Genomic DNA, 26,247 nt, shown 5'->3' on the forward strand with positions numbered 1-26,247 from the left:
ATCCTGGTCATTGCCCATTGTGAGTGATGTTACACCCCCCTGAAGTTAATATCCAGAAACACACTGCTCATGTGCTCTTTATTGATGTCCACATTCATTGGTGAAGGTGGTGTCCTCTTTCCCCGTTTTATAGTTACTATTTTATATTTTCTCCTCTACATGTGCCAGCGTTCTGTTAACAAGGAAGGGCTCTCCTGTCTCAGCCATTTATTGTCACCTAAACAGTATGGACTCATTTCTTTTCAATGGTATATAGTTTGTTTATTTGTAATTGGAAGATAATTGCTTTACAGTAGTGTGGGTTCCACCATACATTAGCACGAATCACCATAGGTGTACATGTCCCTTCCCTCATGAACTTCCACCTCCCACCCCTCTAGGTTATCACAGAGCACTGGGTTTGAGCTCTCTGCGTCATACACTGCTATGTAATTTTCACGCCTTGTTTTATTGAGCACTTCTTGACTTTCAAATACAAGATAGGTTCATCTTATTTCCCTATCCCACCCCCCAGCTCTGAAATCAGCTGTTTTCTCCAAGGATCCCAAGTTCCTTTTTGTGGGCAATACTAGATCTGGGTTTCCTATGTGCTCACTTGTTATTAAGTCTGCTTCTGCCCTTCCAGCAAACAGGGCTATATATATTCTGATGTGCATGTTGTATTCTAATACAACCAAAGGATCATCAACCTTTAACTGTTAACTGTTTCCAACTTCCAAAGGAAATTACTTCCTTTCTTTATGATCAGTTGTGAAATGTTAGAACTAAGACCCTGATGCAGAAACCAATTATAAATACCACAGTTGACAGAAATTTGAGAAATAAACAATTAGTGAACTTGGTCTTTCCAATACCAAGCATTAGGAGATTGAAGATCTGCATGGTTTTATCCTAGGTACTAGAAAAGGGGTAATTCTGTGCTTCCCACTACCACCACTATAAAATATACCAATCCTGAATTGTCAGAAAAGCAGCATACCCACTGGGCTATTTATCACTAATCTCCTTTGCCTTAAACTTTATTGAGGATTGCTCACTCTTCTTTTTCAGTGTGGCCTTTGGTTCCTCTGCTTTGAAGTTCCATAATGGAATTGGGTTTTTAAAAAAACTTAGCATTTTAGAGCTGAGGACCTACATTTTAAGGATTAATCATTAATTTGTCCTTTAGCATGATACTGGGTTTTAGTTATAAGGTAACCTTACCTCAAATGGCCCTGTGAGCTTTGCTTTACCTGTTTTCAAAACACTCTGAGCTGAGTGTTTTCATCCAAGTATCACGGATTACTGACTAAAACTTAAGAGGCTCTAAATCAAAGAATATAGACAACCCCCTGTCCTGTATCCCACTTGATCTCTGGCATTTTCCCCAAAGACACTTTCTTGGCTACTTCTGGTTGTGCTATTTTGAAAATGATATTTGTCCAAGTCAGGTTTACTCTGGACACTCATTGTTGGACTTCTTCGAGTTGCCTTCAGATGGTGTGTTCCCCATGTGTTTGGTATGTCTGCCTTGTGCTATTAATTTTCCCGTGGCCTTGTTAGTCAGATCCACAGAAGCAAATGATAGTGATCTTCCTTCCTTCAAAACATGTGCTGTAATCAGTATGTCTTCTCCCATTTTAGCAGGTGATATGTACCTTGAAAGGAAATATTTAAATTAACAAATAGTTTTTAAAAGAGAAAGTTGAGTGCATCTCATAACAGCTGCCTTATTTTTTTCCTAGGTAGTTCAAGAATAGTATCAGTGAACTTTCTGTCCTTTCTAATTTGAATGGCAGATCCTGACCCAAGTTAGCTCTTATTGATTCCTTACACGCACACAAGTTTGTTTTCCCATAAACACAGGGGTTTTCAACTGCTCCCCAGCCCTGCGGCCCTTCTTTGTTTTTAGGTTTCCTACTTCATATTTATTTGGGGCTAGTGAAAGATTCCCCCAAGCTTTCGTTTAATTTGCTTAACTTCCTATGTGAGGTAATACTTGCTGTTTTGTTATCAATATGCAGAAGTTACTCAGCTCTAAAATGATTTAAAAACAACTACAAGGAATTAATATAAGGCCCTCTTGGATTTCAGGCAGCTCCTGATGGTGGCCAAAACTTCAGCCACACAGACTTTTAAAGGCCAAAATTATGTTTGGCTTATTAAAGATGCTTTATGGTTGTAATAGCAGTATCTTGGAAGATCATGAAGTGCAGTGCTAGGTTGGAAGATCTCCGCTCCTAATAGTCTTGAGGCAAAGCAGGGTCATCAGGTGGTCTTAACCCTCATCACATGGAATAAGGGAAGAACTGCTGAATATGTGCCTCAATGCCCCAGCAGTTCTTTTTGTTCATCTTAATCTCAAAAGACCCTTTGCATTTTAATCTTGTGACTTGCTTACTGCATGCTGATTTCCATAGTAAAGACGGACTAAATGTTAAGTTAGCCTAAGGAAAGATTTAGATTGAAACCTGATGACATGTTTACATTGACCTCATGTCAAATAACATTGGCTTTCCCACTCTAACTTCTGCCTCCCCTTCCAACAAAAATCCTATCTTCTGTAGCTTAGGTGGAAAAATTGTCTTTTTCCAACACCACAAAAGCATCAATTCTTCCAGTGCTCAGCTTGCTTTCCAACTCTCATCCATACATGACTACTGGGAAAACCATAGCTTTGACAAGATGAACCTCTGTCGGCAAAGTAATGTCTCTGCTTTTTTTTTTTTTTTTTAAAAGTTGTCTAGTTTTTATTTATTTGGCTGCGTTGGGCCTTAGCTTCAGCACGTGGGACCTTTTTGCTGTGGCACACAGATCCTCTCTCTAGTTGTGGCGGGCGGGCTCAGCAGGTGTGGCACACAGACCCAGTTGCTCTGCAACATGTGGGGTCTTAGCTCCCTGACCAGGGATTGAACCCATGTCCCTTGCATCACAAGGCAGACTCTTAACCATTGGACCACCAGGGAAGTCCCTGTCTCTGCTTTTTAGTATGCTGTCTAGGTTGGTCATAGCTTTTCTTCCAAGGAGCAAGCATCTTTTAATTTCGTGGCTGCAGTCACCATCTGCAGTGATTCTGGAGCCCAAGAAAATAAAGGCTGTCACTGTTTCCATTGTTTCCCCATCTATTTGCCATGAAGTGATGGGACTGGATGCAATGATCTTAGTTTTTTGAATGTTGAGTGTCAAGTCAGCTTTTTCACTCTCCTCTTTCACCAGGAGACTCTAGTTCATCTACGCTTTCTGCCATAAGGGTGGTGTCATCTGCATATCTGAGGTTATTGATATTTCGCCCAGCAATCTGATTCCAGCTTGAGCTTCATCCAGTCCTGCATTCCACATGATGTACTCTGCATATAAGTTAAATAAACAGGGTGACAATATACAGCCTTGACGTGCTCCTTTCCCGATTTGGAACCAGTCTGTTGGTCTATGTCCAGTTCTCACTGTTCCTTTTCTTTTTTTTTTTTTTCACTGTTCCTTTTCGACCTGCATACAGATTTCTCAGGAGACAGGTGAGGTGTTCTGGTATTCCCACCTGGAAGAATTTTCCATAGTTCATTGTGAACCACACAGTCAAAGGCTTTGGCGTAGTCAATACAGCAGAAGTAAATGTTTTTCTGGAATTCTCTAGCTTTTTCTATGATCCAGTGGATGTTGGCAATTTGATCTCTGGTTCCTTTTTCTAAAACCAGCTTGAACATCTGGAAGTTCTTGGTCCACTTATCGCTGAAGCCTGGGCTTGGAGAATTCTGAGCATTACTTTGTTATTGTGTGAGATGAGTGCAATTGTGAGGTAGTTTGAGCATTCTTTGCCATTGCCTTTCTTTGGGATTGAGATGAAAACTGACCTTTTCCAGTCCTGTGGCCACTGCTGAGTTTTCCAGATTTGCTGGCATATTGAGTGCAGCACTTTCCTAGCATCATCTTTTAGTATTTGAAATAGCTCAGCTGGAATTTCATCACCGCCACTAGCTTTGTTCATAGTGATGCTTCCTAAGGTCCCCTTGACTTCCCTTTATCACTGATTATATATTCCTGATTATTTATATTATTATTACTAATATATACTGTACTTCGAAATCCCTTTAGTTGTAGATTCTAAAACCATGGAATGTTTTTAAGGCAAATCTGTAGCTGCACTTAAGGATGACCAGCTAAGGGCAACTCATGCTTTATTTCTGTTATAAACGTGTGTAGTCTCAGTTGTTTGAAATGAGTTATCACATTGAGAAAAGTGATTTGGGGTACACTTTGGATACGTACGTTATGTTCATATCAACACTGACTCCGCCTGTACCTCTTTCTGTGCACAGCAGAGCGAGCGATGATATGACGTCCACTAAGGTGGCTGTCATGCCGCCGTGGAGGGTGCCCATCTTATTGGTGTGCTGCTCTTCTACTTTCATTTCACAAACCACTTTCCCAGGGGCAGCAGAAACAACAGTCACCTAAGTGTTAGAAAAGAAAAGAGAATTTTGAATATTTGGTGGTATTAGAAAAGCACAAACAGCTCTACCAAGAACTGTCATTGGATTAAACCAAGCCACCCCCAAAAGTTGATTCAGAAACTGAAAATCAAGTTACCAGTCTCTCTTGATAGAATTGAATTCTGGAGTAAATTGTGCTGAAATAAAAAGGAATATTTAGGGAAAAACAGGAGTAGTTTTTCTTAATCTCCACTACTCTGCAGAAATCAAACATTCCATCTGAGCTTTTCAGCTCTGTGTACAGCAACCTGGCATTTCTTAATGTCTTCTCAGAAATTTTGCACGAACAAAGTCAGGTTGGTGCATTGTAATTTTAATTTGGATGTTCCCTAGTTACTGCACAAAGTAATTTTAGAATGACTGCATAATGAATGGTTTAAAACAATTTTTAAAATAGGCTGGAAGAAATTCAATACGTTATGAGAACAAGCTTATACCACAAACCTATTTTAGTATAAAAAATTTAATAGAATCCAGCAAAGTTAAATTGCTGCTTTTAAGGTCTTACCCCATTTATAGTATCATAATGAAAAAATTACTTGAAAGATAAAATGTGGAACAATTAATTTAAAATGTTATATCAAACATCTTTAGAAAGGAAACAAAATTAAATGTGTTTCTTAAATCCTATTTAATTTACTAGGAAAAAGCATCATAGATAATGTTTAGAAGTTGGAACTGAACTGTGAATGGAATGTGTTGCATCCAGTGCAGTAATTCTTGCTGTCACTAGAGGTTTTCAGACAGAATATGGATGACTGGGTGATGTCTCTGGCTGGGGAGGGAGGGGTGTCTCATGCATTAAATGATTCGATTCTCGAGAACTACTATTTATTGAGCATTTTCGTAAGTCAGGCACTGTGCCAGTCTTTCCATGCACTATGTAATAAGGGAGAGATGGTTTTCATTTTGTAGTAATTTAAATTCAGACTGGTTTACTCTCAAGATCACCCAGGATATGACAGAATTGAGATTCAGGTCTAAGTCTATCCACCTCCCAGTCTCCCTTGTTGCTAACTGTAGAATCTCTAGATATACAGCAGCTTTTATGCTCCCACCAGGAAGGCATTTTGGAACTTCACAAACTAACTTGAGTTGTTTGCTGCTGTCTACCCCTTAGAAGGCCCTGATATAAAACAGAAACAGAACCATAAAATACAAACCATTCTAAGTAATATGTCATGTTTTGCTTAAGAGGTAAATCAATGGAAAAGTGAATGTTAGAATGGGAGCATTATTCAATAAATGATCTAGCCACAAGATGTCCTCATAAACTAATAATGCACACCAAGGAGACCCAAGATATAAACTCACCTTACTGGGGCATTTATTAGACTTTGAAGTGCTGCAGTCTGAAGATGAACAAGATCAAATCTCTGCTCTTAAGGGGTTTCCAGTCTATAGGAACAATACATGCACACTGCAGTACAGTGAATGACTGCCGATAGGATAAATACAGGTTGCTGGAAGTAAGAATCTTACTCATCCAAGTATGTTTTCAGGGAAGAGACATTAGGAAAGGCATCCTGTGAAATTATTTGCAGATTGAAGGATGGGCAGAATTTAGCCAGGTGAAGACAGTTTGAAAAAGCTAGGCAGTTCAGAAAAGCCTCACAGTCACCAAAGGTGGGTGCGTGTGTGCCTCTGCATTTTCAGGCACATCTGACTTTTTGCAATCCTACGGATTGTAGCCTGTCAGGCTCCTCTGTCCATGGGATTTTCCAGGCAAGAATACTGGAGTGGGTTGCCATTTCCTTCTCCAAGTCACCAAAGGCAGTTGAGTGTAATTTCAAGTACAGTGTATTTAATAGAAATCAGTTCTTAGTGTTCCATTTGATTATCTAACTTTGGCTGGGATGACAAAAGGTAAAACAAATGTCAATTTGACTTTCTACTGCAGAATACTGATTTTAATACTGATCTTCTCCCTCAGCTTGGTGGTGCAGATGGTCAAGAATCTGCCTTCCCAGAGGAACCAGATAACAAATTGCCAACATTCACTGGCTCATAGAGAAAGCAAGAGAATTCCAGAAAAAACATATACTTCTGCTTCATTGAATACACTAAAGCCTTTGTGTGAATGACAATAAACTGTGGAAAATTCTTAGAGATGGGAATACCAGACCACCTCACTTGTCTCCTGAGAAACCTGTATGCAGGTCAGGCAGCAACAGTTAGAACTGGACATGGAACAACAGACTGATTCAAAATTGGGAAAGGAGTAGGACAAGGCTGTATGTTGTCAAAGTTTGTACCTTTTGACTCCTTTACCTTTTGCCCACCACCCACTCCTGCCTCTGGCAATCACCAACTGTTCTCTGTATCTCTGAGCTGTTTGTCTTTTGTTTTTCTTACTTCTACATGAAGTGAGATCATATGGGGAAAAAAAAAAAAAAAAGAATCTGCCTGCAATGCAGGAGATCCTGGTTTGATCCCTGGGTTGTGAAGATCCTCTAGAGAAGGAAATGGCAACCCACTCCAGTATTCTTGCCTGGAGAATTCCATGGACAGAGGAGCCTGGCGGGCTACAGTCCATGGGGTTGCCAAGAGTTGGACATGACTGAGGGACTAAACCCACCCACCCAACTTGAAAGGCCAAAGGCTATACTAAGATACAAAATTGGCTGAAAATGTATACTGGAATAAAGATACTCTTGCACTGGTCACTCTGATATGGCAGAGAAATACTTTTATGTGTTACCAATTCTTTTTTTTTTTTGGCCCTTTGCACAGCTTGTAGGATCCTAGTTCCAACCTGGGACTGAACCCAGGCCCTCAGGAGTGATAATAGAGTTCCAACCATTGGACCATCAGGGAATCCCTAGTGTTGCCAGTTCTTGTCTCCTTAAGTAGAATAAGTAAACCAACGGAAGATAACAATGAAGACTGATTCTTCTTTCGAATCAGAAGACTGATTTGCTACCCAACTTTCCAGAGCTAAGAAACATGTCTTGTGGGGGAAGAAACCAATGGAGAACTACCTCTCTGTTGAAGAGGGGCTGAGGGGAGGACACTGTTTAAAAAAAAATAGATTGCGGTTTCAGTCAAGACACCGGCTGCAGGGAGCACGTGTATTTATTTGGTTGCCAACTATGGCTAACTCTGTGTTGCAGACCATGCTCAGAAATGTATATGCATGTCTTACAGGCACGAAGACACTGTCTCAGTCCTCACAAATCTTTCATGTAGACAGTGTGTTTGTCTCCACTGGACTCAGGTCCACTAAGTAAACCTGCCCTCCCCTAAGTTACTTGAAAAGAACACTGAAAGATAAAGGTAAAAATGGAAGCAGTGAGAGACTATTTTTGGGGGCTCTGAAATCACAGCAGATGGTGACTGCAGCCATGAAATGAACAGATACTTGCTCCCTGGAAGAAAAGCTATGACCAACCTAGACAGCATTTTAAAAAGCAGAGACAGTACTTTGCCAACAAAGGACCATCTAGTCAAGGTTATGGTTTTTCCAGTGGTCATGTATGGATGTGAGAGTTGAACTATAAAGAAAGCTGAGTGCTGAAGAATGGATGCTTTTGAACTGTGGTGTTGGAGAAGACTCTTGAGAGTCTCTTGGACTGCAAGGAGATCCAACCAGTCCATCCTAAAGGAAATCAGTCCTGAATATTCATTGGAAGGACTGATGCTGAAGCTGAAACTCCAATACTTTGGCCACATGATTCGAAGAACTGACTCGTTTGAAAAGACCCTGATGCTGGGAAAGATGGAAGGTGGGAGGAGAAGGGGACCACAGAGGATGAGATGGTTGGATGGCATCACCGACTCAATGGACATGAGTTTGATTAAACTCTGGAAGTTGGTGATGGACAGGGAGGCCTGGTGTGCTGCAGTCCATGGGTTCGCAAAGAGTTGGACACGACTGAGCGACTGAACTGACTGACTGAGGAACCAGTAGAGACTATAAGAGAAGATCAAAAATGAAAGTTAACAAGTGGGTGCCATGGGAGGCAAACAAAGCCCTAGGGAAGCGCTCAGAGGAATTTAAATATTCCCTGAAGATTCAACCAGCTGAAGTACCATTCCACTCATGTTCATTGGCAGGGTGGTGATGGTGAGGAGAGATGTGCTAAGCAAGATTATAAGCAGTATTTTTCCCAAAGGCTGGTAAATGGTAGATTTTACCGAATCAGCCTAGAATGCCTACAAAGGTAGATGCTATGAAGGCCTATATTCACAATAATCACGTTGGAAAGGTTTCTCTCAATTACAGCGCCTCTGCTGCCTTCAACCTGGAAAAGAGGGGCTAATAGGGAAAGACCTTCCTCACCACCTATACATTGAGGACTGGGGTGATGTCTCTTCACTCCTCCAGATCTTCTCTCAAGAGGGAAAGCACAAACTTGGGGAGAATTTTTGCAGCTAATCTAGTTCGGTATGTAGAACTGGAATAGAGTCATTCCCAGGAAGGAGTGATGCCCTGCAGGAATGTAAATATGATGAGCCCATTATGATAAAATCACAAATCAAATAGCAAGAGAGAAGTCTAAATAATCTGTTCCCTAGTCCAGGTATACCTGTTGGCATATCATGTGGATCAACTTAAAGTAATATCACTGTCCTTTTGTGGTAGAGCCAAAGCCTGAAAGTTTTTCTAGCAAGTATAAGGTCTATTCTTACTTTCCTAACCATTTCTATAGTCTTCAAAGGCTACTTACTGTTCTCAACCCTGTATGTCCTCAGGGTTCAGTCTTAAATCTTTAATGCTTCTCTCTAGTCTGTGCTCTAGTCTAGACAGCTCATTCACCTACACTTTACCTCTCATTTCCACAAGGATGACGCGACACAATTTAACCTGGCTTCTGAACTGCCTGCCCTTATTTACGTGTTGGATTTCACCTGGTGTTTCCAGATCTCACCTGAGACTCCTGAAGTATATACTTTCACATGTGTCATTGTGGGGGTGAGAGTTCCATTGGCAAGTAACTTAAACATGATAAGGTGAAACATGTTTCTTTACTGCAGAACTAGTTGAAAGCTTTAATATATAAAAGGGATGCAATGGCTTTATTCATATGAGGTACATAGAGTAGTCAAATTCAGAGACACAGACTATAGATAGTGGTTGGCAAAGCTGGGGAAAAAAGGGAATGAGAAGTTATCGCCTAAATGGTAGAGTTCCAGGTCTGCAAGATGAATTCTGAAGATGGATGGTGGTGATGGTTGTACAACTATGTGAATGCAAAAATTACTACTGAATTAAATACTTTAATATGGTTAAGATGGTGAACTTTATGTTGTGTGTGTGTGTGTGCTCAGTCGTGTCCAACTCTTTGTGACCCCAAAGACTAGCCGGCTGGCTCCTCTGTCCTTGGGGATTCTCCAGGGAAGAATACCGGAGTGAGTTGCCACACCCTCCTCCAGGTGATCTTCCCAACTCAGGGATCGAACCCAGATCTCCTGCCTTGCACACAGATTCTTTACTGTCTGAGCCATCAGGAAAGCCCCATGTGGTAAAATATGTGTATTATACCACAGTTCTAAAGAGGGGGATACAACATCAATGTTTTCTGAAACTATTTGGAGGACTTTTTTTCCCCCTCAGGGCACATCTGATGGGACTGTTCCTTGGAACCCACTTTTTCCCTCTCCTCGATGATAAGGGTGAGGAATTGTGATGGGGAGTGTGTGGTGTGTGTATGTGCACACACTCAGTCATGTCTGACTCTTTGAGACCCCATAAAATGTACCCTGTCAGGCTCCTGTCAGTGTCCATGGAATCTTCTAGGTAAGAATACTGGAGTGGGTTGCCACTTCCTCCTCCAGGGGATCTTCCCAACTGAGGAATCGAACCTGCGTCTCCTGCGTCTCCTGCACTGGCAGGTGGACAGTTTACCACCTGGGAAGTCGATGGGTATTTCTTTATAATCTCACAGTACTTAGTTTGTTGACTGATTTAAAAGTGATCTTATAGCAACATCAGGACTTTATTTTGAGTGTTAGTCTTTCTGTATCAGTCCTTTATAAAAGATAGGTTCTGTGGGTGTTTATAAACACTGATAAAACAGAGGTTTTTTAAAAAAAGAGGACAGGCTAAGATAAAGCAGTATAAGGTACAATCTCATGCATTGACTTGACATCTATACCAGAACTAATTTTCAATTTGCCAGATCATTTGTAGAGGGACAGAAAGTTACTATCATTTTTCAGATTCTATATGCTATCTCCAAACATCTGTCCCCAAAACAAAATCCTCTTTGGAATATTATCAGCCAAATTTTCCAGTGTTTTTGTACTTGATTCATTGACTTTGTGGGAGTGGGTAATGGGGCAGACTTGACACAATAGTTCTGTACATCTCACTTGCTTCTTACACCCAGAAACATTATTCCTTCTAGTCTTTACAAAAGCAATGGGGTAAGAGGACAAGTGTGTCTGAGAGACCATGTACATCTTTTACTCCAGTTTAATTTTAACAGTAATCTTGCATTTTAAAATCCTGTACTTAAAAGTGAGCATTTCTTGCCTTGAAGAATCTCTGGTGTCATATTTAAATCACCAAAGAAACAATTTTTTGACGTAAAATGATTTATCAGCAAGATCCCGTAAGGCACAAAAACTAGACTTTAAAGAATTATTAACCAGAGATTTAGAGAAAGAAATCATATGATTTGAACAGTCAACTCTAAGTCCAGTGCAAAGACATGGTTTATACGTACATAGAATAAGAGTAGCAATTTATCTACTTTTGACCTAGGTCAAAGTGAATGATTAAGAGCATGGTTTTAAATCAAGTTTTCAAAATCTCAGCACTGCTGACATTTGGACTGGACCATTCTCTGCTGTGGGGACAGAGGGAGGGAATCTGTGCACTGGGGATGTTTGGCAGCATCCCTCCACTCTACTCACTAGATGCCAGTCCCACCACTCCTACCACATTCCTGTTCTGGTAATCAAAAATGTCTCAGTTCAGTTCAGTCGCTCAGTCATGTCCGACTCTTTCTGACCCCATGAATCACAGCCGCCAGGCCTCTCTGTCCATCACCAACTCCCGGAGTTTACTCAAACTCCTGTCCATCGAGTTGGTGATACCATCCAGCCATCTCATCCTCTGTTGTCCCCTTCTCCTGCTGCCCCCAATCCCTCCCAGCATCAGGGTCTTTTCCAGTGAGTCAACTCTTCACATGAGGTGGCCAAAGTATTGGAGTTTCAGCTTCAGTATCAGTCCTTCCAATGAACACCCAGGACTGATCCTTAGGATGGACTGGTTGAATCTCCTTGCAGTCCAAGGGACTCTCCCAAGAGTCTTCTCCACAGTTCAGAGCATCAATTTTTCGGCGCTCAGCTTTCTTCACAGTCCAACTCTCACATCCATACGTGACCACTGGAAAAATCATAGCCTTGACTAGACAGATCTTTGTTGGCAAAGTAATGTCTCTGCTTTTTAATATGCTATCTAGGATGGTCATAACTTTCCTTCCAAGGAGTAAGCGTCTTTTAATTTCATGGCTGCAATCACCATCTGCAGTGATTTTGGAGCCCCCCAAAAAATAAAGTCTGACACTGTTTCCCCATCTATTTCCCATGAAGTGATGGGACCAGATGCTATGATCTTAGTTTTCTGAATGTTGAGCTTTAAGCCAACTTTTTCACTCTCCTCTTGCACTTTCATCAAGAGGCTCTTTAGTTCCTCTTCACTTTCTGCCATAAGGGTGGCAGGACACTACCAAATGTCCCATGGGGAGCAAAACCACCCCGAATTGAGAACCGCTGGTCTAGATCACATTACCTTAAAACTCACAGTAAAAGAAACCATGTTCATGACTAGATTTACAAATCACTATGCATAAACCTATTTAGCCTGAGCAAATCTGCCCACAGGAAACAACTGCAAAATCTATTTTTGATCAAGTTAACACACAGAGCACCTATCATGATACCGACCTGTGCAGTTAATGCGGTAGCCGCTAGCCACCTGTCAGTAGCGAGCACTTCAAACACGGCTAGTATGAACTGAGATGTGCTTTAAGTGTACAGTTCACACGAGATTTCAAAGTACAGAAAGTTAGCCCTTTTTGTATTGACTACATGTTAAAATATTTTTGTTAAACTATTTTACTAAAATTAATTTAACTTATTTCTTTTTAATTATACAATGTTGTGATTATATAATAATTATTATAAAACACCTCCTTCCAAAGGGGGTGGTGAAGCCCTAAAGGGGGAACTTTCCCCCAGTTAACACTCCTCCCAGTTTACTTTATAAATCCCAGCAGGAAAAAGGAAGATTTTACCAGCAACAAGCTAAGAAACCTCCGCAACTCAATCAGTGAGACACCACCACAAACCCGACTCTCCTCTCCTCCAAGAACTTGTTCAAAACAGCCCCTCTGAACTGTCTCCTCTTCTCTCTATAGAAGAACAGCTGAGGACTTGCCCATGGTTAGCCTCAGTTTGCATGTAACTCCTCTGCCATTCCTGAGATAAACCCATTTTGCTGACTTACCCACTTAACCTTTTCCTTTTAAAAAAGGACAAATGAACGTAGGCACACCTAGCACATAACTCTGCTCAATCAAAGCAGTAATCATTACTACTAAGGTGAGTTTAGGAACTCAATCCAAAAGAATCTAGCCAGAGACAACTTATCCAGCGTTCACCCACGAACCAAGGAGGGCGCTTTCTTTCCCTTCGTTAGAAACCGCGCCTTCGCCTCTAATACCTTTTCCAGGTTTCTGTCGAAACTGTTAAATTTGCCTGAGAGCGTTGTCCACTCCAGCAGAGTCTTTGCCTTCTTCAACCAGATCATCGTGGACCGATCGCCGGCTCCCAGGCCCCACTTAAGACCGAGTCTTGGAAGAGCAGGGGAGCCCCGAAGTTCGCAAAAGAACAAGGACACAAAGGGTCAACAGCCCTCTAGACCCGAAGAGCGTTCCAGGTCTGCCGTCGAGCGCACCCGCCGCAATTGTCCCTCACCCCGGCAGCTGGCGCACTGACGTCTAGCGCGTTTTGATAGCGCACGCATGCGCCGTTTGGCCCGCGCCATCCCGGGCCGACTTTCTTGCTGCGCAGGCGCTCTACCATCTTCCGAGAGGCAAGCGTGTTTTCTCGCGGGCGGTGGTTGGGCTAGCGCCGCGGGCGCTCGGCGCCTGTGCAGAGTCTGGCGCCTGACTGTCCCCGCCCCCCACCCACCCCACCAACTCCCGGCCGGGTTCAAGGTGCGGTGAAAGTGCCGGGAACCCATGAAGCGGAACAGCGGGCCGGAGGCTGGGCCGGAGGCGGAGCTGGAGGAGGGGAAGCCCGAGGTGAAGAAGCGGAGACTCCTGTGTGTGGAGTTTGCTTCGGTCGCGAGTTGCGACGCCGCTGTGGCTCAGTGCTACCTGGCGGAGAACGACTGGGAGATGGAAGTAAGCTTTCGCTGCTTCTCTCTTGCCGGCTCTTCACCTTCGTGGTGCAGGCGTACGTCCCATCCCTGTGTCTTTGTTTTGCAGAGAGCGCTGAACTCCTACTTCGAGCCGAACGTGGAGGAGAGCGCTTCAGAAAGCCGTCCTGAGTCCCCCTCTGAGCCCGAGTCCTGGTGGGTGACGACCGGCCGGGGTTCGGGCGGAGGCAGTCCGGTACCCGATTGCGTTGGGCATCCAGGACCCGCCATCGAGTTAGGCGGCGGGTCTGCGCAGAGACGGGCCTTGGGTCTGAGTAGCCGAAGGAGGAGGGTTGGTGTAGATGTGACCTGCCCCAGCAGCGGGGCTCACGTTTCTCCCGAGAAGTCCAGGCTGTGTCACTTAGGATGTACTTTGGAGTCCGAGGGAGAAATATCAGAAATGTAGTTTTTTATTCCAGGTGTAAGGAATAGGTAAGCGAGCGTTTCGAAATGGATGAGACACAAAATCCTCTACTGAAGAATGGTAGCTTGGAAGTCTCCTTGCTTCCTATTGTTTGTTTACTCTCTGCTGGCCGGCCAGGATAATGGTTTTTATAAAATGCGCATCCGCCCCTGTTATTCCACTGCTTCCTCCCCAGTTCCTGCACTTCTGCTCTTAAAGTCGGTATGCCTTACACGTTTCCCCACGGTTTGACCACTGCCTGTCTTTCTGGGTTCCTCTCCTGTCACGCTCTCTTTCCTACCCCACAAAACTTCCAGGCATGTCAGTCAGTCAGTTCAGTTGCTTAGTCGTGTCCAACTCTTTGCGACCCCATGGACTGCAGCACACGAGGCTTCCCTATCCATCACCATCTCCCAGAGCTTGTTCAAACTCATGTCCGTCCAGTCGGTGATGTCATCCAACCATCTCATCCTCTGTCGTCCCCTTCTCCTGCCTTCAATCTTTCCCAACGTCAGAGTTTTTTCCAGTAAGTCATTTCTTCTTATCAGGTGGCCAAAGTATTGGAGTTTCAGCTTCAGCATCAGTCCTTCCAATGAATATTCAGGACTGATTTCCTTTAGGATGGACTGGTTGGATCTCCTTGCAGTCCAAGGGACTCTCAAGAGTCTTCTCCAACACCACAGTTCAACAGCATCAATTCTTTGGCGCTCAACTTTCTTTATGGTCCAACTCTCTCATCCATACATAACTCCTGGAAAAACCACAGCTTTGACTAGTCAGACCTTTGTCGGCAAAGTAATGTCTCTGCATTTTAATATGCTGTTTAGGTTGGTTATAGCTTTTCTTCCAAGGGGCAGGCGTCTTTTAATTTTGTGACTGCAGTTACCATCTGCTGTGATTTTGGAGCCCAAGAAAATAAATTATGTCAGTGTTTCCATCGTTTCCCCATCTGTTTGCCATGAAGTGATGGAACTATGCCATGGTCTTAGTTTTTTGAATGTTGAGTTTTAAGCCAACTTTTTCACTCTCCTCTTTCACTTTCATCAAGAGGCTCTTCAGTTCCTCTTCACTTTCTGCCATAAGGGTGGTGTCATCTGCATATCTGAGGTTATTGATATTTCTCCCGACAATCTTGATTCCAACTTGTGCTTCATCCAGCCCAGCGTTTCTCATGATGTATTTTGCATATAAGTTAAATAAGCAGGGTGACAGTATACAGCCTTGACGTGCTCCTTTCCCTATTTGGAACCAGTCTGTTGTTCTGTGTCCAGTTCTAACTGTTGTTTCTTGACCTGCATACAGATTTCTCAGGAGGCAGGTCAGGTGGTCTGGTATTCCCATCTCTTGAAGAATTTTCCACAGTTTGTTGTGATCCACACAGTCAAAGGCTTCGGCGTAGTCAATAAAGCAGAAGTGGATGTTTTTCTGGAATTCTCTAGCTTTTTCTATAATCCAACAGATGTTGGCAGTTTGATCTCTGATTCCTCTGCCTTTTCTAAATCCAGCTTGAACGTCTGGAAGTTCATGGTTCACGTATTGTTGAAGCCTGGCTTGGAGAATTTTGAACATTACTTTGCTATCGTGTGAGATTAGTGCAGTTGTGCGGTAGTTTGAGCATTCTTTGGCATTGCCCTTCTTTGGGATTGGAATGAAAACTGACCGTTTCCAGTCCTGTGGTCACTGCTGAGTTTTCCAGATTTGCTGGCATATTGCATGCAGCACTTTCACAGCATCATCTTTTAGGATTTGAAATAGGTCAACTGGAATTCCATCTCCTCAACTAGCTTTGTTCATAGTGATGCTTCCTAAGGCCCACTTGAGTTTACATTCTAGACATGTCAAACTTTTCTTTTCTCCAGTGGGTCCTTTTTTTCTTGCCTTTCAGCTCTTGTAAAGATATTTATCACCTCTGCCTAGAACCTTTTTCTTCCTCCTTTGTTGCTTTTCTTATCATTGTACTAGGGTATATATGTATGTCCTTATCTTTAGGTGTGTGTGTTTGCGCACTCAGTCGTGTCCAACTTTTTTTGACCCCGTGGACTGTAGCCTGCCAGGCTTCTCTGTCCATGGGCTTCTCCAGGCAAGAATAGGGAGTGGGTTGCCATTTCCTTCTCCAGGGTATCAGTGCATTCAAAATACTTATGCAAATGTTTCTGAATAACAAGTAAAGCAAGTAAATGTTAAATAAGTAAAATGTTAACATTTATTTGTATGAATGGTGAGTAGAATTCTTTTTACTGTTTTCTGAAAGTCTGAAATTATTTCCAAAGGAAGTTTATAGTTGACTTACAGTGGTGAGCATTTTGCAGTGTATACAAATATTGAATCATTATATTATGTACCTGAAACTGGTATGTTTTATATACATTATACTATGTGACACAGAGTGGTAGGGTGTCCTCCTCAGTGCGTTAAATCAGGAGGCCCCTGATATGGATTTGTCCCTAATACTGGTTAATTATATTTTAATTAAAAAAAAAAAAATTGGGGAGGGGGAGAGTTCCCTGGTGTTCCAGTGGTTAAGACTTGGAGCTTTTACTGCTGTTGCTGGGGTTCAGTTCTTAATTGGGGAACTCAGATCCTGCCAGCTGCGTGGCAAGGCCATAAAATACAATTCAATTTTCTAAAAGAAGTTAAATTACTGGCATTAAATATACTAAAATTATAAATACAAAACCCTAGTTCTTAAATTTGTGTGTGTGATATAAACGTTTAGGAGTCAACTTTTAGTAATGTTTTCCCCTCCACGCCAATGTCCGGGCCTTGATGGGGGAGGTGGAGTCAGGCAGGCCTGAGGACTAGAACCCACACATGTGGTCTCTCCAGCATGGCAGTCACAGAGCAGTCAGACTGCTCGTGTGAGAGCTCAAGGTTCTTGGACAGAGGTTCCGAAAGACTGGAGTGAAAGCTGCAAGGCTTCTAATGGCCAAGCCTCAGAAATCCCAGAATGTCCTTTTCACTGTGTTCTGTTGATCAAGTCACTAAAGCCCAGATTCAAGGAGAAGGGTGTTCATTGGACTTCCCTTCTCAGTGAGGCAAATAACAAAATTGTAGCCATTCTTTGTCTGGCACCATATTTCAAATATGATTTAAAATGAATCCAAATAAATGTGGAAATCTTACATACTCAATCTAATTTGGGGCTGTAGTCTATAAAATTATTTTAATTACCTATATCACTGAGGGATATCAAGTTGGTTCTAAGTGAACAGACTTCTGCATAACACAGAGTCTAGTTTTCTGTAGTCATCAGACTCTTGCTCTTCTATAAGCAGGTAGTTTAGAACTCTTAAAATGTACTTACCCCCTGCCCAACTTTGCAATGAGGAAGACTAAGAATAAATATGAAATTCAAAATTGATAATGAATTGCAATGAAAATAACAAATCCAATTTTAGCAAGAGAATTTTACTTACCTGTAAAATGAGGGCTACAAAGATTTGAAAAATAATTTTTAAGTTAATCAGTTTCTAGATTATTTGCAGAGTTATGTTTCATTCTGCTCTTGGCAGTGTTGACCTAACCAAGGAAGAGACAAATGATTCCGTTAGTTCTAAAACCAGCGCATCTGAAGATAAAAGTGTTCAGCAAGAAGATGGCAGCGTATTCTCTTTCATTACCTGGAATATTGATGGATTGGACATGAACAATCTGCTAGAGAGGGCTCGAGGGGTGTGTTCATATTTAGCTTTGTAAGTATTATTACATCTGTTTCATGATAGTGTGATAATGTGTCTTACCTGCCTACAAGGAGGGTAATAGATCAAGGTTATGGGCTTTGCAATCAGTCCTGACTTCAGAGTCCAGCTGTCAGAGGAAATACCAGAAAGAATCAGGAGTGATTGCCTCTGGGAGCAGGACTGTGGGTTGGAGTTCAGAGGGAACACTAACTTTTGTTTGAAGCCTTCTGGTACTATTTTACTTACTAAACTTGTTATGTAATTATTGCTGTGAAAAGAAAATTGCCAGTGTGATCTGTATCTGCCACACACTGGCTCTGTGACCTTGTAGAACCACTTGAGAACCACTTCAACTCTCTGGAGCTCGGAGCTCCATTTTCTTCATCATGGATAATAACCGTTTCAAGAGGACAGAAAGAGACAACAACACTTTAGGCATCTATTAGAGTATAAGACAATTGGAAGCTCTTAATATTACTGGGTGTCTACTGTCAGTGATTCCAGTTCTTCTGACTTTAAAGGGTTGTCATATATATGTTTTTTTTTTTTTAATTTGATCTTTACAGTATTATGTGTTAAGTAGCACAGATCTTTCTCATTTTATAGTTATCAAAGATCAATGTAAACATCAAATAGTAGGTGTCCTAGAGGACTGTAATTTTGTGTTTCTTTTATGCTGTGGTATTTTCCTAATAGGTAGCTGCAAATGAAATGGTATACCTGGTACTTATCATAAATTGATGTGTTTAATTAGGTACAGCCCTGATGTGATATTTCTACAGGAAGTTATTCCCCCATATTATGCCTACCTAAAGAAGAAAGCAAGTAATTACGAGATTATTACAGGTACCAATTTTTCAGTTATTTAACTTGTCTTTTTTTTTTTTGCAAAACAAGTCAAGGAGAGAGATAAATCAAAGTTAAACAATTGGAACATGGGGGGAAAAAGCGCAAATAAAGTAAGCTTGAGTAAAAGAAGTCACACTCTCCGATACTAAAAAAAATCATAGGAGAAGATACTATTTGTGAAGAAGTGGTTAAAATGGATGATTTTTCAGAAAAATGTAAATTGCCAAAATTTAAGGCATGAATTAGCTTTTTGGTGAAATCAAATTGTTGGAGAATGTTCAAGTGTGATGATCACATTGTGGTTATGTTTTTCAAAGAGTCTTTACCAATTTCTTTTTGTTTTGTTCTTTTTTCTACCTTTTTGCTCTTAATATTTTAGTTTTTTACTTTTCATCTATTTTGCGTTTATTAAGTGCATTTAGTGTACCACTTCGGCTTCATTTCATGATTTTTGGCTAAATCTCATGTTTTCTTTGACTTTCACTTTTGCATAGTATATGATTTCAATTTTGATTTACCTTTTAATCCAGAATTGCTGAAGGGAGAATTCTCTTTGTCTTTTTCTCTGTCTCTTTGTGGGACAACTTTTCTGCATTCTCTTGGGGATTCCTTTTGCCTGTCTTCTCTTCTCTTGTTTTCTGAATCCCCTGCTTTATCCCTTCTTGCTTTACTTCCTCATTTTGTTGGCGCACATTCTCTAGTGACTTTCTAAGAAGTAGTGGAGAGGGAGTGAAGTGTTTGAATCCCATCCTATTTGCATGTGCCAGTGTTTTATCCTCAGAGTTCTTTGTTAGTTTGGCTGGACATAGATTTCTAGGTAGAAAGTCATTTTCCTGCAGAATTTTGAAAGCATGATTTCAGTATTTTCTGGTTTCCATTATTGATGATCTTAAGTCTGATGCCATTCAAATTCCTGTTCAGGAAACTTTGAACCTCTTCTTCTAAAGCGAGTGTTTTTTCATCTATTATGCTTAACACTTGGTAGGACCTTTCAGTCTGGAGATTCATCACCTTTGGTTCTAGAAAATTCTTTTTTCTCTTTCTCCTTTCCTCCCTCTGTCTCCCTCCTCCTTTCCTCCTGCTGCCTTGCCCACCTGCTGTCTTTCTAGTCTGATACCCTCCTTCCTGCCCCTCCCTCTCCAGTTCTTCCTCCCTTCTCTCCCTTTTCTTCTTTTCCTGGTTTCCCTCTGTTCTGATTAAACCAGCCAGCCCTTCTCCGTCTGCTTCGCTCTCTGAAAAACTGGGAAGCTCTTATTCACTGCCCCCCACTTCTGTTCTCTTTTCTTCTTGCAAGTTTTTACTTTCTAAATTTTTTATTCCCCTCCTGTGATTTTTCTGATGCTTTCAGAGTTAAAAGTAACTTCATATCAAGTTGCCTCAATTTGTCCCATACTCTTGCCTTTCAACATTTTTTCAAATTTTTATATTTGATATTAGCACTGTTAACTGTTTGGGGCATTTATGTAAATTCATTTTTATTTTTGTATTCTGTATTTCCAGCTACATTTTTGTAATTCTTCCATACTTCAATTATGTTGGGACTTGGTTGGCCATCTTCAACTATTCTGAAGTAATAGTTTACTCTTAAGATGTAGATCCATTTAAATTCTGTACCTGTTTGTTAAAATAGAATTTTCAGTAGGGGAACTTGGGGTAAACTGCAAATACCTCTGACCTCTCAGCCTACGTTCTTTTCCACAAACACTTGAAGGTCGTGAAGAAGGATATTTCACAGCTATAATGTTGAAGAAATCGAGAGTGAAGTTTAAAAGCCAAGAAATTATTCCTTTTCCAAATACGCAAATGATGAGAAACCTTTTGTGTGTGCATGTAAGTAATTTTTTTAAATTGACTTAAAAAGAAGAATGAACCAGTTTTTTCATAGCTCCCTGATGATGTCTTTTAAAAAAAATAAAACATTGTATTTATAGAAATATTTACTCCTCACTTACAGGTTCTTTTAAATAGTCTAAGAGAACTTTATAAATTAAATTTTTAGACACATTTCAAATATAGAAAATTTGTAAAAATAAGATCCTTGATTCATTAGATATTTTCTTAATATATGAGTTTGCTAACATTCCACATTTGCTTTCTAGTTTTTGGTTTTTTTTTTTAATTAAATGTACTGTACTTGGTACTGTGTTGGATTCTGTGAGTCTTTCAAAAATTAGTCAAATAGGTCTTGCTCTCATAGAATTCGTATATTAGCAGGGGAGAGATTATATGTATAGTAGCTAAAATAAAGGAAAGGCATAAATGCTGTAGGAGAGGTGTAATCATGTGCCTTGAAAGCTTAGAGGAAGAAGAGATGACTTTTAGCTGCATTGTTTAGTGACGGTTTCATGATGGAAGTTGTATTTGAATTGGGCCCTGAAAAATACGTAAAATATAGACATTAAGAACAGTGCTGGTGGCAGAACCACCATGAGCAAACTTGTGCAAATTGCAAATAGCAGGGTATGTTTATATGAAAGAAGGCACATATAGCTCGAAATGAGTGTTCTATTCAGTTGAGTGTAGAGGGTACAAAGAGGGGTAGTGTGATGAGAGGCTAGTAAAGTAGGTTGGATCCAGATTATAAGAGATCATGAATGCCCAGTATAAAAGAATTTGGACTTGACTCTGCAGGCAATTAGTTGAAATATTGACAGGTCTTACATTGTTGTTATCTTCATTGCAAATGGTAAGTGATTCTCATTCATTCATTAATCATTTTACTGATATTATTTTGAATTACCTATGTGCCAGGCTCTCGATACTATAGTAGATGATTCGAATGATTCAACAGCTTTGTAGGAGAGAGGTAATTGTGTTGCAATTTATAATCTTACGAACAGTCTACAGTGTGCTGTAGGAGGATGGAAGAGGGAGCCACAGACCTGGGACATTGGGAAAGGGCTCACAGTGGAGTGGACTTTGGGTTAGGTCTTGAAGTATTAGTGGCCTTGCCCAGTATTCTTTGGGAGTCTTCTTTGACCTTTTAGAGATAAGCCCAGTGCTGATGATACAGTTTCACTTTAATGAATATTAATATATAACCAATCAATTGAATAATTACTGATTCTGTTAACAGAGTTCAGTGTTAACAGTGGATCATTTTCTCAACTCTTCTCATTTGTCTTGTTGCAGGTGAGTGTATCAGGAAATGAACTTTGCCTTATGACTTCTCATTTGGAAAGCACCAGAAGGCATGCTAAGGAACGAATGAATCAGTTGAAAATGGTTTTAGAGAAAATGCAAGAGGCTCCAGAATCAGCTACAGTTATATTTGCTGGAGATACAAATCTCAGGGATCAGGAAGTGAGTGATGAAGTCAGTTCAGTGTTTATGGGCAGTTTATTGCTGTGGAAATTCATTTAGATTTCTTGTGTTTTTGGTGTGGGTTTTTTTTTTTTTATTTTGTTCATGGCTGCACTGGATCTTCGTTGTGGCATGTGGGGTGTTTAGTTGCAGCATGTGAACTCTTAGTTGAGGCATGTGGGATCTGACTAGGGATCACACAGGGGCCTCCTGCATTGGGAGCGCAGAGTTTTAGCCACTGGACCACCAGGGAAGTCCCCTAGGTTTCTTTTGACTAAAGCTGTTAAAACTAGGACCTTCATTTGTTCATTACTTGTAAGTGGTCTTGCAGATGCAGTTCAGTGAATAATTATTTAGACTGCACTACTTGCCTTACTCAGGGAAAGCAGAGGCAGGGAGACTTACATTATTAATGAAATATATATATATAGCATATGAAAAAGACAACACAAAACAATATATATTGATTAAAAAGAGGGGTGTAGAGAAAATAATAAACTCTTCTAGTTTAGCAAAGGTCGCTTTATTTTCATTTTCTCTAGTTGCAAGGTGAGAAGAACAAAGATTTGACCAGCCTAGTTTTCCCTAACTCTTCCTATTGACATTTTCTTTTTTCAACCTTTTTTTTTTTAACCTTCATGACGTTGGATTTGGCAGTGATTTCTTAGATATGATACCAAAAGCACAGAGAACAAAAGAAAAAATAGATAAGGTAGACTTAATCAGAATTAACTTCTGTGCATTAAAGGATATTATCAGGGGTGTGAAAGGCAACCCATGGAGTGGTAGAAAATATTTCCAAGTCATATATCTGATGAGTGATTGATATTCAAAATATACAAAGATAAAAAAACCTCATTAAAAAATGGATACAACACACATGGAATTCTACTCAGTGTTATGTGACAGCCTGAATGGGAGGCGAGTTTGTGGGGAAATGGATACATGTGTATGTATGGCTGAATCCCGTGTATGTATGTCTGAATCCCGTCTCTGTCCACCGGAAGCTATCACATTGTTAATCGGCCATATCCCAACACAAAATAAAAAGTTTAAAAGGCAAAAGGTTAAGATATTTCTCCAAAGAAGACATACAAATGGCCAATAAGTACTTGAAAAGATTTTTAATATCATTGGTCATGAGAAAAATGCAAATCAAAACCATGATGAGATACCACTTCACAGTCATTAGCATGACTATTATTTAAAAAAAAAAAAAAACAGAAAATAACCAAAAAAAACACTGCAGATATTTGACATTATTAGATCATATAAAATGGTATACGTCTAAATTTATAGCTTAGAGTAACAGTTTTGCCTTCTCTACACTTATGTTCATTTTTTAAAAAACTACTAATAACAATAACTGAGGCCATGGGTTTTCAGCCTTCTGGGTTTTAACTGATACCCAAAATTAGGGATCTATTTATGTTAGAAGAGAAAGGGCAAATTTCAGACCTCTCTGACTCTCTTGATATCTTTATATTACCTACTTATTATCATGCAGTAAACTACTTTTATAAAATATCTAGTTGTACCCAGTTTTGCATTTGTGCATCAACAAATAATCTATGGCATTCTGACTGGAAAAATTGTACTTAGATGCAGTCATGGTAAAGACCTTTTTAATTTAAGGGAAAAAAGACTGAAAAGAGTTCTTTCTTTTTCTTTTCAGGTTACCAAATGTGGTGGTTTACCCAACAACATTTTGGATGTCTGGGAGTTTTTGGGCAAACCTAAGCATTGCCAGTATACATGGGATACACAAATGAACTCTAATCTTGGGATAGCTGCTACTTGTAAGCTTCGTTTTGATCGAATATTTTTTAGAGCCTCGGCAGAAGGTGGCCACATTATTCCCCAAAGTTTGGACCTGCTTGGGCTAGAAAAACTGGACTGTGGTAGATTTCCCAGTGATCACTGGGGTCTTCTGTGCAACTTAGATGTAATATTGTGAACTGCTTTTCAAATATGAGTTTTCAATGTTTGGAGTGATTTTGTTCTGTGATTATAATTTCAATTATAATTTCTATCTGTCCTGGAAAGGTAGTTTAACAAGGAGGAATTATAAACTGGATCATTGTAACAGAAGGAAAAGCTACTGTGATTTTACTTTGTGGATTGTGTCCTCAGATTTCAGAACTAAATCTTAATATTCATTTAAACTAAAGCATACCTGTGTTGAAAACGTGAGGCCTCTTAATGCAAGGTCACAATGGCTACCAGAGCTTTTAATAGTGCTCGTAGCTGCTGGCTGGATTTCAAGCAGGGCCACATTTTGTCTGTGGACTAGCCTTTATATTAGATTTATTTTTTAAATAAGGTACCAAAATAGTTATATTTTAAATAAGTCTTCAAAAAAAAAAATCGGTTACAGAGTCCTTGGGATTGGATCTTTTAATACAATTTCATAAATCCAGATAATTTGATAGTTATCATCCATCAGATTTTTGGTCAGTTAACAGTACCTAATTGGTAAGCTAGAAATGAACTCATGATTTAAAATTCCTTAACTTAAAAAAATTTGTGTTTGTAGTTATGTTGCCGAACAGAGGCAAAGTTAGGCTTGATAATGATTAAAGTCCGTTTTCCAGAGGCATTGGGCTTTTTTTCTTTTTCTTTTTTTTTTTGCACAAGAGATCTCCTCTGAGTCATGTGGGATCTTTTGTTGACCACATGGACTGTCTAGCTGTGGTGCCCAGGCTTTGCCCCACAACATGTGGGATCTTCCCAGACCAGGGACTGAACCCATGGTGCCTGCATTGCAAGGCAGATTCTTAACCACTGGACCACCAGGGAAGTCTCCCAATGGGCTTTTTTTCTAAGAGAAAAATATGTAAAGAGAAATAGCCATTTAGTTTTACTGCTTGTAAAACTGAATTTTTTTCAGGAGGTGAATAAGGAACACTTCTACATGTGCTTTAAGGAAACATGTTTTTTTTCTTCCCCAAGAGAATATACTTTAAATAAAGAATTTTGCTTGTTTATAGTTTGTTTTAACCTGCTTTTGTGCTCATGATGGAATTGAAATTATTACCTGCTTCCTGTTTCTGGCTCCACAGCTACTGCAGCTTCACCTTTGTGAAGCTTTCTACATTACTTCTCATTCTGCCAAGTATTACCAAGAATATATTGACTTCCTCAGTATACAGAAAGGAAAACTGGTGGTAAATAATTGGAATGAGAAGTGGCAGAACCTTGTTTTCATCAGGAGTGTCAAAATTAACAACTCAAACACCTTAAAAAAGACAAACTGAATTTATACATATGGTGTGTCATAATGGAAAAGAGTTGTATATGTTAGTCATTTAAGAAAATAAGAATTAATGCTAATCTTTTAGCATATATTATGAAAGCTATAGTTCATTTTTGTGAGAAAAGGATGTTTGGGGCACAAACTGCTTATTCACTTGAAAGAAGAATTAGAAGAACTCTACCACACTTTATATTACCAAAAATAATCTGGATAAGTGACAGGCTAAATATAAAAAAAAAAATGTAGTACTGTGTATTAGATTAAATAATTACCAAATTGTTTTAAAAACTGGAAAGGAGTATCATTTCCTTCATATGACTCAGCATCCAAGTTAAATACCTTCCCATTTACTGCTTATAGTGACAAAATCTAAGAAACAAGTTAGAAGTGAATAAGAACGATAAAACTACTTTTCATCTGCTTTCCATAGGCAAAAGTTCTTCATGCACGAATAAAGACACTCTATCTTTTTCTAGTATTTATTTTTAATTGATGATTGGTTTACAGTATTGGTTTGATTTCTGTCATACAACAACATGAATTAACCATAGGTGTACATATGTCCCCTCCCTCTTGAATCTCTCTCCCACCTCCTGCCCATTCCCACCCTTCTAGGTTATTACAGAGCACATGTTTGAGTTTTTACTTTGAATCTCAGGTATTCTCAGTATAGTAGCTTTGTGTACCTTATTTCCAGTCTTGTTGAAATTCCAACTGAGAATCTTACGTATCAGTATGGTAAGCAGCATCTTTGCCACTGATATGGTAAGTACTTGAATCATGCTAGACCTGTTTCTCCCACCTCCAAAAAAATGTATGTCCTTGTCTTTTATTGTGCAGTTCAGTAAGAACAAATGTCCCAACCAACAGCATATAAAGATCAGATAAAGTCTGGAAAGCTGTACTAAAAATATATC

The 26,247-nt window shown here is 40.1% G+C and overlaps 2 protein-coding genes across 2 annotated transcripts; one reads left to right on the top strand and one right to left on the bottom strand.

Moving 5' to 3' along the window:
• Positions 1-239: 239 nt before the first annotated feature.
• ACOT13 (acyl-CoA thioesterase 13) lies at positions 240-13,400 on the bottom strand. The gene is made up of 3 exons (XM_043908381.1): positions 13,141-13,400; positions 4,243-4,427; positions 240-1,637 (listed from the first exon to the last, which is right to left on the bottom strand). Exons 1-3 carry the CDS (start codon positions 13,225-13,227, stop codon positions 1,433-1,435), a joined length of 477 nt encoding a protein of 158 aa, XP_043764316.1. The 5' UTR covers positions 13,228-13,400; the 3' UTR covers positions 240-1,432.
• A 126-nt stretch (positions 13,401-13,526) lies between these two features.
• On the top strand, positions 13,527-25,808 carry TDP2 (tyrosyl-DNA phosphodiesterase 2). Its single transcript, XM_043908378.1, has 7 exons — positions 13,527-13,825; positions 13,910-13,995; positions 17,755-17,934; positions 18,677-18,768; positions 20,483-20,601; positions 21,904-22,074; positions 23,750-25,808. Exons 1-7 carry the CDS (start codon positions 13,661-13,663, stop codon positions 24,029-24,031), a joined length of 1,095 nt encoding a protein of 364 aa, XP_043764313.1. The 5' UTR covers positions 13,527-13,660; the 3' UTR covers positions 24,032-25,808.
• Positions 25,809-26,247: the final 439 nt, after the last annotated feature.

This window comes from Cervus elaphus, chromosome 7, assembly GCF_910594005.1.
Source record: "Cervus elaphus chromosome 7, mCerEla1.1, whole genome shotgun sequence".
Classification (NCBI taxonomy): domain Eukaryota; kingdom Metazoa; phylum Chordata; class Mammalia; order Artiodactyla; family Cervidae; genus Cervus; species Cervus elaphus.